Here is a 14,500-nt window from a genome sequence, read left to right as displayed (position 1 = left end):
TTTAGACATGATATGTTGCATTCTTTGTTGGCATATTTGGACTGTATATTAGGTCTATAATTAGATATTATCTCATGCCGGGGTTGTGGCAGTAACTATACTTTTAATTAAAGGGAGGTTGTTTACCCCACCCATCGATCTTTGACTCACAAGGGCCAAATATTGGCTGTTTTACTACCACGCACGCATTGCCATCGACTCTTGCCTCTTTCGAGTATACCAGCATTTTTAAGTAAAGATTATTTGATTTTTTACACATAGAAAGTTATACAAAACGGATTTCTTAGAAAAATGTATATCGACAGACTATAGATTTAATGTACACACAGCTTAACATTCAGGATGAATATTAAATCAATCGTGGTGGCAGTAATAATATGATACTGAACTTTGGATTATGATGGTTGTGTTGACGATAACGACATACTGTTCACAACATGAACTAAGTAGCAGGCGGTTTATCAGTTCATGTGTTATAGTCATTTGTATTCTTAAACTCGTCACCGAATTAACGAAGTTACAAAGGGTATGATTAGTAACGAATCAACGATCTGTTTGGAGTTCTGATAATCAGCTTTTGCATGGTCTGTTTTCGAAAATCATAATAAGGTAAGATACGTCATCGTGAGTGCCTGGCGAATAGAAGTCATGGTGTGTTGGGTATAATGTGTACTCATGTTAGGCTATGCAGTAGTTACGGGGGTGGGAGGGTGGGGGTCGGGGCTATCCGCCACATCCATTGTCAGTCGGGGGAAAATGTTCACTCGATGGATTTTCAAAAATTCAAATGTATTTATAGAACAACCTTACGTTTAGAGCTATAGACCTAATTCATAGTCAATTCAGCATTTGACGTTTAAACTCCGAAAATGTTTGATTCGCACACAGCCGTCTATAAAATAGGCCCATGCCCTAGCAAACTAATCTGAACTTTGTTCCTACCTCCCCCCCCCACCCCCACACACCTCTTTAATCAACCCAATCAAAAATAGCTACAAAGGCGAACAAGAACTATCTAACTGTGCTGCAGCTTCGTGTTCCTTGCCTCCTGAATTTCCGGTTAAGTACACGTTGGTTCTTACACTTTCAAGACTTAGTTAGTTCATATATATAGCCTCAGAAGTGGTTTAAAATGTTGGAGTAGTTTGACTTTTTAATAAGTATCATTTCTTCCTCTTCCCAAAGAATGCCGATAGATCGTTTCGTGGGCCGGGTTGCTCTTCTAACGGGTGCTACACAGGGGTAAGTGTAAGGTAAAAAAAAAACTCATATAACTAATGTAACTATATTTATTACTATAACAATATAGTTGTATATTGATAGTTATAATGCAACGGAAATTGTGAGTTGGAAACTGAGTGAGGACGTCTGGAGGAAATGTGTAGAAATCTAAGGTTGGGAGGTTGACAGAATGCTAGCATGGGGGATACCTTAAACGATTCTCCGACAGACTGATCGTCTTGGAATACCTAAAATGTATTTTAATTGCTTCGAACTTCAAAACCGCTACTGATCTTTAATAATTTTCACCCTTGTGATTCTATTAATGTTATTTACTTTTTCTACTGTGTACTTTGCAAATAGGGCAATTATGTAGGTGAAACAGGCTCCCGATGCCGCTTACGTTTTAATAATCAAAAAAAAAAAATCTATTCGTGATAGTTTTGCAGGATTCCCCGTTCCCGAACATTTCAATCTTCATAGTCATTCTCTCAAAAACCTAAAATGTAATTTACATGCCTCGAACTTCAAATCCGCTACTGAACGTAAATGCCAAGAACAGTAAAGTATGCAAAGAACAGATACTACACATGATTTATTGAACGCATCAAGGTGTAGAACAAACAAGAGCAGCGACGCTGCAAAAGCTCAGCTAACGTTCTACTTGAAAATTGATTTGTTTTAATGGGCAATATGTCTGAGCAGTTAATACATTTGTTTGTACGAAAAGAGATAAGACAGAATGTACCTATAACAGTTACTACATATGTTTGGAGACGATATTGCCAAAACGTGTATTAGACATCTCCGAACCTGCCATGATAAGTACAAAAGTCACTCATGTAACTTCTCGTTCTAGAGGCTACAGAGATATAGGCTACCGTAGTTCTTATATGTTTATGAGGAGGCTGCAGGCCATAGACTAATGGGGGAGGGGAGGGGGAGGGGGGACTTGGGGTAATGTCTACAAACGTCAGGTGAGGTGTGTTTACCAACAAATAGTTTGTTCACTCAGAACAAAGGTATCGCGGGTCGACATTCATGCTTTAATTCATCATGATTATAGGTAACCTCTGATAGAGAAACTTTGGAAACGGTCAAAGACCTCCAAAATAGAATTTGTTTCCGATACTACTTCGAATAACAAATTGTGCTGTAAGTACTACAATACACTGCACTTGTCAATAAAGTAATTCTATAAATTTCTTCAGTACCGTCACTTTAAGATGGACGGGTTATACAATACAATCAACAATTTTGCAATACAATTAACGCAGCCTAATTGTTTTATATGCATCAGTTGATCTAAATTAGGCTTACTGTTCATTGTCAATTGACTAACAGAAAATATTTACATTTTGTGTGGAATGCCGCCGCATTATCAAATCCTTATGGCACAAATACACACCATGTTGTCATCCAAAGTATTACTGTAATTAGATCTATGACTCAAAGCTGCTGGTGTAAAACCTGTGGCGTCGACGTACACACATTGCATTTTTATATAGTGGTATAAATTCACTACATTAACGTGATTTGGACTGATCTAATACTTTCAACAAATTTTAACGAATTCCTGATTGCCCAGCGTCTTGTCCGGTGGCAAATCTCAACCATTTAGAATCATTGTAACATTTTCTCACAGATAACACCTCTATCTCTCTATGCTAAAGTTTAGCATATGCCTACAAATCTTCACAAGACATGTATTAATGTCCCTACGGATGTTAGGGCTTAAAGGCATTGAAGACTCGCCCAAACCGCTAGCGGCCATCTGAAAAAGTTAACTTTCTGTTGCTTGCAAGTGACGTTTTGTTCGTGTCGCTGCAAAATGCAGACAGTAATGAAACGTGATACCCTGTTATCTTTAGCTGGACCTGATATGTCCATCGCTGCTTCGTTCACTGTGCTGTGGGTATTGACCGCAGCTGTATGTACTGACTGTACACTATAGTGTCTATAATTACCCATGGTAGCAAGCTGTGTGTGTATTTTCTGGATCGATGGTGGTATCTAACACTTCTGTTACACCTCATTCGAAACTAGGTCAGATTACCGGCATTAGACGTTTCTTTTAGCGCGAGTCTTCACAGCTTATGCTACATTAATGATATATTTGTACAAGGAGACACTCTTCAAGAATGTGAGGCAAGAGTGTAAGCCATCTGTTGATGCTTTCACATATCTATGATTCTTAGTCCATACAGTGTTGAGTCTGAATTCTGCCCAGAGTAAGAAGTTAAAGGTTTGGGGTTTCATTTAGAATTCAGTGGATATATCGGTTTCACTTTCTTCACTTCACTTTCATTAAAAGCGCTGGAATAGCAAACTGTATGTACAAGGCAGCACAAATTATTATAAGGGTTAGGGTAGGGTTAAGGTAAGGTTAGGGTAGGGTAGGGTTAGGGTAAGGTAAGGGTAGGGTTAGGGTAGGGTTAGGGTAAGGCAAATAATGATGCGTAAAATGTTGCACTTGTCAAACACTGTGTCTATTGAACCTCGATCATATGGAAAATCGATCATGTGAATTTGTGTTTTTCATGAATGACAAGCATTAAAAAATCTCGACGTGGGAATGCAAATTCTCATGATTTTGTTTTGAATTGCATCCCACCCTTTAAGATATACTAACTTGTTTATGACACCGGAAAGTTTCCATATAGGAGACCTTTGCAGCCTGCACCGTGCAGGTGGAATGACTGGATGGGGTAAAGGGAGAGAATTAAGGTGTAAATTCGAGAGTTCATAGCCTGGACTAGGGCTTGTCTCGGACTGACTGGACTCGGACCTGCTGGACTCGACTACACAGTCATGAATGATTGTCACTATTTTATCATAAACTACGGTTTATTTGATCAATATTCTAAATATCGCGTTGTCATTTATGTATTCTACTTATTACGTGTATTATTCCTGCATCCTTAATTAGCATTGGTTTTGCCACGGCCAGAAGGTTAGCCCAGGAAGGATGTAAAGTAGTGCTAAGTAGTCGAAAACAAGAAAATGTAGACGAAGCTATTGAGACTCTGAACAAAGAAGGACTTCAAGTGTCAGGACTGGTCGGAAATCAAAGAGTCAAGGAGGACCGAAAAAAATTGGTGGAGTATGTGAGTACAGTCATATCGAGCACTGTTGCGTCTTATATTTGTGTTTTGATTTCCCAAAACAGACACATATGCCCGACGAAAAGGGGCATCGGGTGGGGCTAAAACCCAGGGCAAGGGGCCTGGTCAAATATGGGATGAAGTATAACTTTTTTTCTCACGCTCACGAATGTAACATGAATTTATGAAGACTTTATGGTGACATAATTTTCCCTGACGCGATCTGGATCTCGTACCACCTGTACAGACACTTAATACACTAACCATGTATGTTCATGTTAATCTAGGACATTTAGTTATGAATGAACTCACATTAGTAAAGCTAATTTCATCATCTCGTACCATGGCACTGTACATACACTTAATGCACTAACCATGCTCATGTTAAACTAGGACATTTAGTTACGACTGAACTCACATTAGTAAAGCTAAATTCATCAGAAAAGGGAATACGATCATAATAACGAAATAGAGTGATTCTCAGTCACCAACACAAAGAAAGATTCAAAGCCAATCATTTAAATTATTCCTGCACAGTTACTTAAGACAGAGGTTGATCCCCCCTAAACATCTGTTAAATTTCCAATTTGCATGAAAATAATAATATTAACCTTGTTCTCTATTCATTACAGACTTTAGAAAAGTATGGCGGACTCGACTGTGTCTTCATGAGCGCTGGAGTTAATCCACACAATGGCAATTTAATAACGGTATTATTTGTGTCACGTTTCATATTTATCAGTTTCAGTGACAGTTTTCTCACTAAAAGAATCGTTTTCATTGGCATTTCCGTATTCTTCGTTATCAAAGACGTGTTTTGCTCGAAGAGCCGGATCAAGGAGTTTTTAAAGAAGGGGTTGTGCCCCTTGCGTCGTTGAAGCTGACTCAAAAGAAACGGGTCTCGGGGTCCTCCCCAGGCCAAAATGAATTTGTTCGAAGTGAAATGGTGCATGCCAGAGCTACACACGCAAGGTTGTGCAAATATCTATTTTAAAGTTTGTATGTCTGAGGTTGCAAAGGAAGGTGTGTAGTGTACACTCCTCACAGGATCTCCGAATAGCTTCAACATACATGATAATAGTACTAATTATAGCGCACGCTCTTAAAGTGTCATGATATTTTACCACAGCAACGGGAAGTAAGCCCTCCTTGCATTGTGCAAGTCATTTTTCGCAATGATTTTTATCAGAATAGTGAACACCAAAGAATGATGTAAATTTGCAAAGCTGGGTCTCGCCTAGTATTTTGTGTGGGTGTTGGTGTTGGTGTGGGTGTGTGTTAGTTCAGTAACGTACATCAGCTAAACCAGGGCCATGCGCAAAGGGTGTCTGGCAGTCGGGGGAAATGTTTCAAAACAACTAACAAGGCATGGCATGGGAAGTGCTATTTCCGGCAAGCTGTGAGGCATTTATTTTCTTGCTACGTTCTTGCTACGTTGTACGCCACGAATGATGGTGGCGCGCCTCTTAGATAGTAATCATAACAAGTCTAGTCCCTCAGAGCAACTTCGCCCTTTCTGTAAATCAGCAACCGACATTATTGTTTCACCTACCCTGCCACGCACTGACACGTGGTAGCATAGCCTATACGCATTGATATAGCTATAGCTTGCGAGTCACTTCGCCCAACAACCATTTCGCCCAACTGCCATTTCGCCCAACCAGCCTGGTCATTTCGCCCAACCGCGTTGGTCATTTCGCCCAACCAGCATGGTCAGTTCGCCCAACCGTGTTGGTCATTTCGCCCAACCGTGTTGGTCATTTCGCCCAACCGTGTTGGTCATTTCGCCCAACCTTATTTTTACTAATATTCAGTCAGAATAATATTACTTTTTCTATTCCACCAGTTCAATTTGATTTATTTTGGGTAAGGTTACTTCGTAATAGGTAAATAAAGTGAGGTCCGCTCGATATCGATCGGAGTCTGAGCAGTTATTTCGGGTATAATGGGAGGATTACACTACATAGTGTTAATCTAATGTTATACAAACACAGGGGAATCGGTCTTCATAAAAACCTATCAAACCTAACCCCTAAAATACTGGTCCATCCTACTGACTAACAATTCCGGAACGTTAAGTGAAAAACAATATATATATAAAACCCGTCCGTAATATTTATCAATGTAACCACATATGTAATCACATATGTACGCCTAATCAATTTAACCACGACTTCAAGTTTCCTTAATACTCGGTTCGTATCCCGTAACGTTAACAATTCCCGACCGTTTACTATCAAACCTATCAAACCTAACCCCTAAAACACTGATCCATCCTCAAGATTCCTTAATATTCGGTTCGTATTCTGTAACGTTTCCTTACTAAAGTTATACAAAGAAAAGGACTTCAAGTTTCCTTAATATTCCTTAATATTCGAACGTTTACTATCAAACCTAACCCCCAACACACTGATCGGTCCTCAAGTTTCCTTAATATTCGGTTCGTATCCTGTAACTTTAACAATTCCCGAACGTTTACTTTTCAAGTATCATATTTAATCAAGGTTGGGCGAAATGACCAGGCTGGTTGGGCGAAATGACCAGGCTGGTTGGGCGAAATGACCAGGCTGGTTGGGCGAAATGACCAGGCTGGTTGGGCGAAATGACCAGGCTGGTTGGGCGAAATGGTAAGGTTGGGCGAAATGGCAGTTGGGCGAAATGGTTGTTGGGCGAAGTGTCCTGCTTCCTAGCTATACACGTGGTCACATATATAGATTGATATAGCTATGCACGTGGTCACATATGCACAACATGCAGTTAATGCGATATCCTTATCAAACCCCAACTGAGTATGTTTACTTTTAAAAATAGCAACACTTATATTTATATTTGATAACGATAAGGTATTTTAAGCACAATGAGTCTTGCCTTGGTACGAGTGGCGGTATCAGTAAAGTGCTCTATAAGATCACTTTTAATCTTGGCTTATATATATATCAGGATTCTTAAAATACTCTTTTTAGGTACAAAGTTCGGTTAACAAGTTTGCAGTTGGTTTCATTGCTGTGTTGAGCTCAATTTGATTTGATTACAAACTATGTTAGTGGATCTTTTAAAAGTGCACACTTCTGCAAAAACATCAGTAATACAATTCCGAACAAGATTTATAATGCAGCCAGAGATTTATTTTTTGACCTCGTGCGACTTTCCCACCAATTCTTCACACCATTTCCACTCTGCTTGATGCAAAATGAGAATGAAATAAACAGTCCAAATGGAATCAAATCCAATAAGTGCCCCAAACAGCAGAGTACAACCTCACGTATACTGTATACAAAACTCATGTAGCTTACTTCCTGTCCTGACCTTATTTGTTTTATCACCAGTCTTAGTCTGAAGTTATGCACTTCATGAATTGTTATCAATATATATATATCGTATAATGGAACATTAGGCGCCTTGCTATGCATGTACATAATATATTGTGGCTTTATCGTAGGTAAACGAAATAATTGTCCGTAATTAGCGATTCCCAGACAACAATTACTATTATGTATCTCAGTTTATCACTGGTACCAAACATGAGGACAATTCGCCATTGCTGCTAAATAGGTAATCCCTAAAGTGAGATATGAATTAGCTTTAGAATACATTAGTGTATTAAACGTATCGCGCCATTTATTACCTAAAAACTCTCAAAGAATTATTTTAGGCATAAACTTAATGTTGATTCCAGCTCCCTGATATTATGCAGATGGTTAAACATTTGACCAGGTTGTATCTCTATATACCACTCTCAAGTTTTGAAACATGACCCTTTCAATTAACATTCGAGGCTCATCATTTTAACTCGCTGGACTACATACTCTAATAAACATATACCATTAGCCTATGTCAATTCCTTAGATGAAACGTAAACCTCTACATGATAACATAAAACTTGAATTGCCCCTTAATCAAATATGTACAATTCATCACATATCATTTGTCAGAGACATATAGTGTTGCATGTCATCCAAGGGGCTATGTGGTATAAATGAAACTAAAACAATATCTTTTGGTTGAGTTATTAAGAGTTATCAAATAAATGATTAAAGTAACATTAAGTTTTGTGCTAAGCTTTACTGCAGAGGGGCCGTAATTTTCACTAACTTAACCCCGCATGCCATGGATTTAGCATATTTTAAAGCTGAAGATATTAAACATCGTTATAGCATGCCAATGCTGAAAGTCTGTCTAAACTGCTAAGTAATTAGTATTGATGATTTCTTCTCTGATGCTGTCTGGCGACACATTTTCTTCAGGGTAACCATGCTTTGAATTGAAACGTGTCGTTCTCGGCCAGTGAAATGTAATAGATTTTCGACCAAGTACAAATTTATTTTGATGGTTTCAAATCTTTTCAAACCGTACATAATTAATGTGACTTCTTGCAAGAAGAATGAAAGCAGTTCAGCACGTATCAGTCTATACTATGCAATTAGACCGAAACTAATTATTTCTATCAAATTATTTTCCAGGTAACCGAAGAACAATTTGATCGCGTAAGTTCTTGACGTTTTATTTTGTACTTTTGTGTAATTTATCGTGCCATTTAAGTGGACATGAAGATTCTCGTTATTTAATCAAGGGGACATGCAATGGATGTATAGCAAAGTGCAACTGGCCGACGGTGCAGCAATGGCAATGGGCCCAAAGGAGAGTCACCATTGAGTCCACATTGTTGATTTTGGACATCTTTACAACCTCAGATATAACACTGATCGGGAGTTTGCTGTTCAAACGGTAACGAAAAGCGATCAAATTGACGCTATATATGTATATATATATATATATATATATATATATATATATATATATATATATATATATATATAAGAAGAAGAAAACAAGTAAAGGCGGACTAATATATACGTACGATTTTGATTTATAAATCATTCAGAAAGGCTATATACTAATTTCTCATGTCAATTGCTTTCCTTAATTATTTCGACAGTGTTTTGATACAAATCTAAAAGCCAACTTCAATTTCATACAAGAAATCGTGCCAATAATGGAAAAGCGTGGGTAAGTAAATAATATATATATATATGTTTATTGCAAACATTAAGTAGACATATTAACATCAGTGTAACCATGTAGTGATAACGCATTTGCATTTGTGGAACGTTCTGCATTCCCGTGAAGTATGTAAGTGTAAACGGTTGTAAAATACGTGATATCTGTTCGGCGAGTGAATATGGAATTAAGTAAATGTTAAAATAGGCCTACATTAGAATCATTCCTCTTAGTGACTATCTTGATTCGTGGTCCGGGATGTACCGGACCACGAAAAGGCAGCTTCATGTATCGGGATGCTATAGGATATCAGCCATTCTACTATGCGTATGTTACGTAACTATACATTTCTCACCGAATATGGAATTATAAGCAGCTGTTAATAGTCTCTGTAAAAGGTTTATGTTATTATCCATATGTTATTGTTTACCTTAAACCTCTTTTAATGATATTTCTTCCTGCGTTTTCTGTTTGCAACAGGGGTGGCACGATTGTTACGAATTCTACCGCAAGTGCGTACGGTGCTGTGCAGTCATTTGGAGCAAGTGTAAGTATACCAGGATAAATCTGTCAGGTTATGAGATGGGTGTAAAATAAAAATAGTTTACATTGGTTGGTTGATATAGATTGTATAATTTTTACCAACATCCTAACTCTCGCCCCTCCAGCATGTGTATAATAGTAAACCAAATTTATGCCATGGAATCGTTTCTAAATTCATCAACTATAACATTACTAAACAATAAAATGAGGAAATTTGTTTCACTCTTTTTATATATCAGTGTTTCTTTTCTTCTATAGAAACACATTCATGACCACGTGACTGTGAAATTTTTAATGTGCAAGTATATAGTAGCATAACCTATTGTAAACAGTCTGTTAAGAGCAAGTTGAATAAATATCTTTAAAACATGTTGTTCCTTAGCCTATCTATATATAAGAGGTTAGAGGATTTGACTGTTCTCTGTCCATCTGGCTATAGTCTTAATGATCCATTAGTCTGTTTTCGTTTCAGTTCGCCTTTGAAGAAAACCATGCTAGTAGGCAGACAGGCCCTGTAATATTGTATATTAGCCTTCACATGATATTGTAGTATAGATGTATAGGCATGCAGACAGGCCCCGCACTGGTATATTGTATATTAGCCTTCAAATGATATTGTAGCGTAGATGTATAGGCATGCAGCCAGGCCCTGGAATATTGTATATTAGCCTTCACATGATATTGTAGTATAGATGTATAGGCATGCAGACAGGCCCCGCACTGGTATATTGTATATTAGCCTTCAAATGATATTGTAGCGTAGATGTATAGGCATGCAGCCAGGCCCTGGAATATTGTATATTAACCTTCACATGATATTGTAGTATAGATGTATAGGCATGCAGACAGGCCCCGCACTGGTATATTGTATATTAGCCTTCAAATGATATTGTAGCGTAGATGTATAGGCATGCAGCCAGGCCCTGGAATATTGTATATTAACCTTCACATGATATTGTAGTATAGATGTATAGGCATGCAGACAGGCCCCGCACTGGTATATTGTATATTAGCCTTCAAATGATATTGTAGCGTAGATGTATAGGCATGCAGCCAGGCCCTGGAATATTGTATATTAACCTTCACATGATATTGTAGTATAGATGTATAGGCATGCAGACAGGCCCCGCACTGGTATATTGTATATTAGCCTTCAAATGATATTGTAGCGTAGATGTATAGGCATGCAGCCAGGCCCTGGAATATTGTATATTAACCTTCACATGATATTGTAGTATAGATGTATAGGCATGCAGACAGGCCCCGCACTGGTATATTGTATATTAGCCTTCAAATGATATTGTAGCGTAGATGTATAGGCATGCAGCCAGGCCCTGGAATATTGTATATTAACCTTCACATGATATTGTAGTATAGATGTATAGGCATGCAGTTCTGTCTCTCTTTGATTTCCTTCCTAATTTTAATAATGTGTAAAAGTAAGAGGGCCCTATTACTTTTACACATTCTCTTACACATGCAGGCTCTTTTGTAGATAAGCAGTTTGCTAACAGTTTTGTTTTATTTGAATTTTAATAATGTCAACATTATCATCTTGTTTTAGAATCTTCTGTTATACACAATAAGCAAGATGGCTCTTATATCTATGGTGCAGCATGTGGCACGGGACTGTTTCGACAGAAACGTACGAGTAAATTGCGTGGCGCCCGGTGCAGTTGACACAAACTTCTTGGCAGGGGTATTATTATCATTTCTTATTATTAATAGGAAGGGGTTATTAGTTCTTGGCTATGGTGGGGGGGGGGTATTATTATCATTTATTATTATTTAAATGAAGACGTAATGGAGGGCTGGCACCTCCCTCTTCCCCCTTCCCCTTCTGGCCGTGGGTACAATATTAACATCAATTTATTCTTCTTTTCCGTAGGCCTATCATTACTCGAATATGTCTATATAGGAGTCAGAAGGATTCCATGACGAGGACATATATCATTACTAACATCTGAATTGTATAGCTGCAGAATTGATCCTTCAAGCATTGTTTAAAATAAACGTGCACATCAAATAAAATCATACTATATCTACTTCATGCAAAGGCAATTATGCCTCTGTATGGCTTATACGCGCGTTTGCACATAAGTATACGTGACGCGAATAAATAGTATATCAGTTGGTGCCGGTTGCATATATGTATACAAAGTTTGGTAGTCTTTAACCACTGCAGTACCAATATCAGTAACTGATATATGCCCCTACGGTACCCATAATTCCTGTTTAACATATATTAGACTGACTTCAGTAATAATAAGCAATTGCTGTAATGTGTCTTCCTCGAATAGAAAGATGTACTAAGTTTACTAATTAAAATCGTTATTCACCAACGTCTGCTGTAGTACAATGGTAAAAAGCGCAGTATTAGATAGGTACATATGTTATGGATGTGTTACACAGACATATAGACTAACAGTGTACGTCTGCTTTCATTATTACGGTGAGGAACTTTCAAGAGTTAATCACTACATTTTGTGTTTGCGTTCATATTTTGATGAGAAACCAATTTTTGGTTGAAATTTTTCATTCAATCGATCTTTGCGAATATGGGTAAAAAATGTTGGCAAAAAAAAATACATTGTCATGCTTGTGTTATAGTTTACTACACAATCCTAACTAACACGACGGTGGCGTTAGAAACTGGTATAAGTTCGAATATATATTTAAAATACAATGCATAATGAGGCCCTTAACCGGTTAATTCTTCAGACGGCTAACCGGTGATAGTAGAATTTGCTTGCCTCTCCCCTCTGGATTTTTTTTTCTACCGACGTAGTTGTTTACCTGATCAGACAATATCCATTTGAGGTTGGGCTGACAATTTATTGTTTATCTGCTGCCAGACATGTCGTCAAATATTTTACATTCTATTCAAATTTACTTTTAGGGAACAGAAGACTCAAACTTTAGTACCTACTGGAATGTTGCTGGTATTAAAAGAGGCGAACCCTCTTCTCGGTGAGCGTAAATCAAAACAAAGATTAATGATAGAAAGGGATCACGAATTACAATGTACCAATACAATTACCTGTATGGTTAGATTGGCTTGTGGAAGGGAGAGTGCGTGGGTATCTCGTTACAGATATGCAACTCACCGTTGTGAAATTCTGATTGTATGTAACCTTCATGAGGAAATCAGACTGTATATTTTGTAGGCCTACTTTTCTTATGAAATTGTCAACCGAATATTAAAATGCGAATTTAATATGAAAATACGTCTTTGTGCATGATATCGATGATAATGACTTAGTTTAGAGTTTAATTTATTTATTAACTCCGTCGGTCTTTGTTTCTTTTCATTTTCGATACAATTCTTAGATGAAGACAACTGATTTACATTAACTATTTATACTAACTAAATATTCACTGACAATGATTTCTATTGTAAACTGATGAGAAACTCGCATAAGAAATTAATAATTTCCAATACAATGTAAGATCAATTCAGTTTTAACTGGAAATAGGTAAGATACTAAAACAAACATTGTAATTGGAGTTTTCTGTTGTGATAATGCTGCATGTCTTATTATTTACCGTTATAAATTATTCATATAGGGCAAGGTAGGTATTTATTTCTGTCTTCGCCTCAAATTGACCACGTCATCAGATTTTGTCATGTTTTAAACTAGCCCTCGTATTTTGGCATCGTTTGTTCCGATGCCTATCTTGTATACTTATTTTGTTTTTATTCCCCTTCATACAGGTTAGGACATCCTAATGAGATCGCATCTGTAGTTGCATTTCTCCTCTCTGATGATTCCTCATACGTCTGCGGTAACTGTATCATTCCAAGTGGAGGATATCATCTCAACAGAAGTCTTTAGTATTTCTCGGGGAAAAAATGAAGTTTGCCCCCTGCCACAATATCGTCCATCTCAGAGAGAGTCATCTCAGCCTACTTTACTGCCACAAGTGCCACAACATAAACCTCAATAAAAGGGAAGGACTTACTGCCTCAACTGACTTGTTTTGCAGTGATTTATAATTCTGTCGAGGGCTAATAGTGACTCATATTATCGATGAGTGCCTCTATGCAGTTAAAGGCACATTTGTTTTTTGTATTCTTGAAAACCGGACGAAATATTATAGCAACATTGACGAATACTCGAAATTTAAATTACAATTTAATCATAGCTTAATGCGCCACTTCTATCTCCCCCTGAAGGTGTCACGTGAGAGTTTGTCTGGAATTATATGTGAACTAACAGAGCTTCCCTTAATATGTGATCAAGCAAAACGCCAGTTTCTTTATGTTTGTATTTTGATAGGATGATACTTTGTTATCAGTTTATCACGATTCTGTTTACTGTATTTGAGAGAGTCTGTTATCTTCTTGTAATATATAAATTGAGATGTATCGTGATACGATCTTAGTTCAGGGTCATAGACATTTGAGCTAAGATAGTACGTGGATCGTATCTGTTTAGTCTACAGTGTCTGTTTATGTAAATTAAAACTGATGATGTAATCCAATTACCTATTTAAGTTGATATAATATCCACAAAACTTTGTGTTTTCTTGAATGGTAGGGAATATACAGGATTAGTGACTTGTTTACATCCTTTCTCTTTGATAAATTTGGCTTATCAGGGGGTGCACGTGGACTAACAACAAGAACAATA

At 37.5% G+C, this 14,500-nt stretch overlaps 1 protein-coding gene across 1 annotated transcript; it reads left to right on the top strand.

Moving 5' to 3' along the window:
• Positions 1-397: 397 nt before the first annotated feature.
• LOC139958743 (dehydrogenase/reductase SDR family member 4-like) lies at positions 398-14,375 on the top strand. The gene is made up of 10 exons (XM_071956052.1): positions 398-609; positions 1,186-1,242; positions 4,151-4,328; positions 4,958-5,035; positions 8,786-8,809; positions 9,262-9,332; positions 9,804-9,870; positions 11,431-11,565; positions 12,766-12,836; positions 13,582-14,375. Exons 2-10 carry the CDS (start codon positions 1,187-1,189, stop codon positions 13,700-13,702), a joined length of 801 nt encoding a protein of 266 aa, XP_071812153.1. The 5' UTR covers positions 398-609; position 1,186; the 3' UTR covers positions 13,703-14,375.
• Positions 14,376-14,500: the final 125 nt, after the last annotated feature.

Source organism: Apostichopus japonicus, chromosome 3 (genome assembly GCF_037975245.1).
Source record: "Apostichopus japonicus isolate 1M-3 chromosome 3, ASM3797524v1, whole genome shotgun sequence".
NCBI lineage: Eukaryota > Metazoa > Echinodermata > Holothuroidea > Aspidochirotida > Stichopodidae > Apostichopus > Apostichopus japonicus.
Note: the sequence above shows the minus strand (reverse complement) of the source record. Positions and strands in the feature narration are given on the sequence as shown.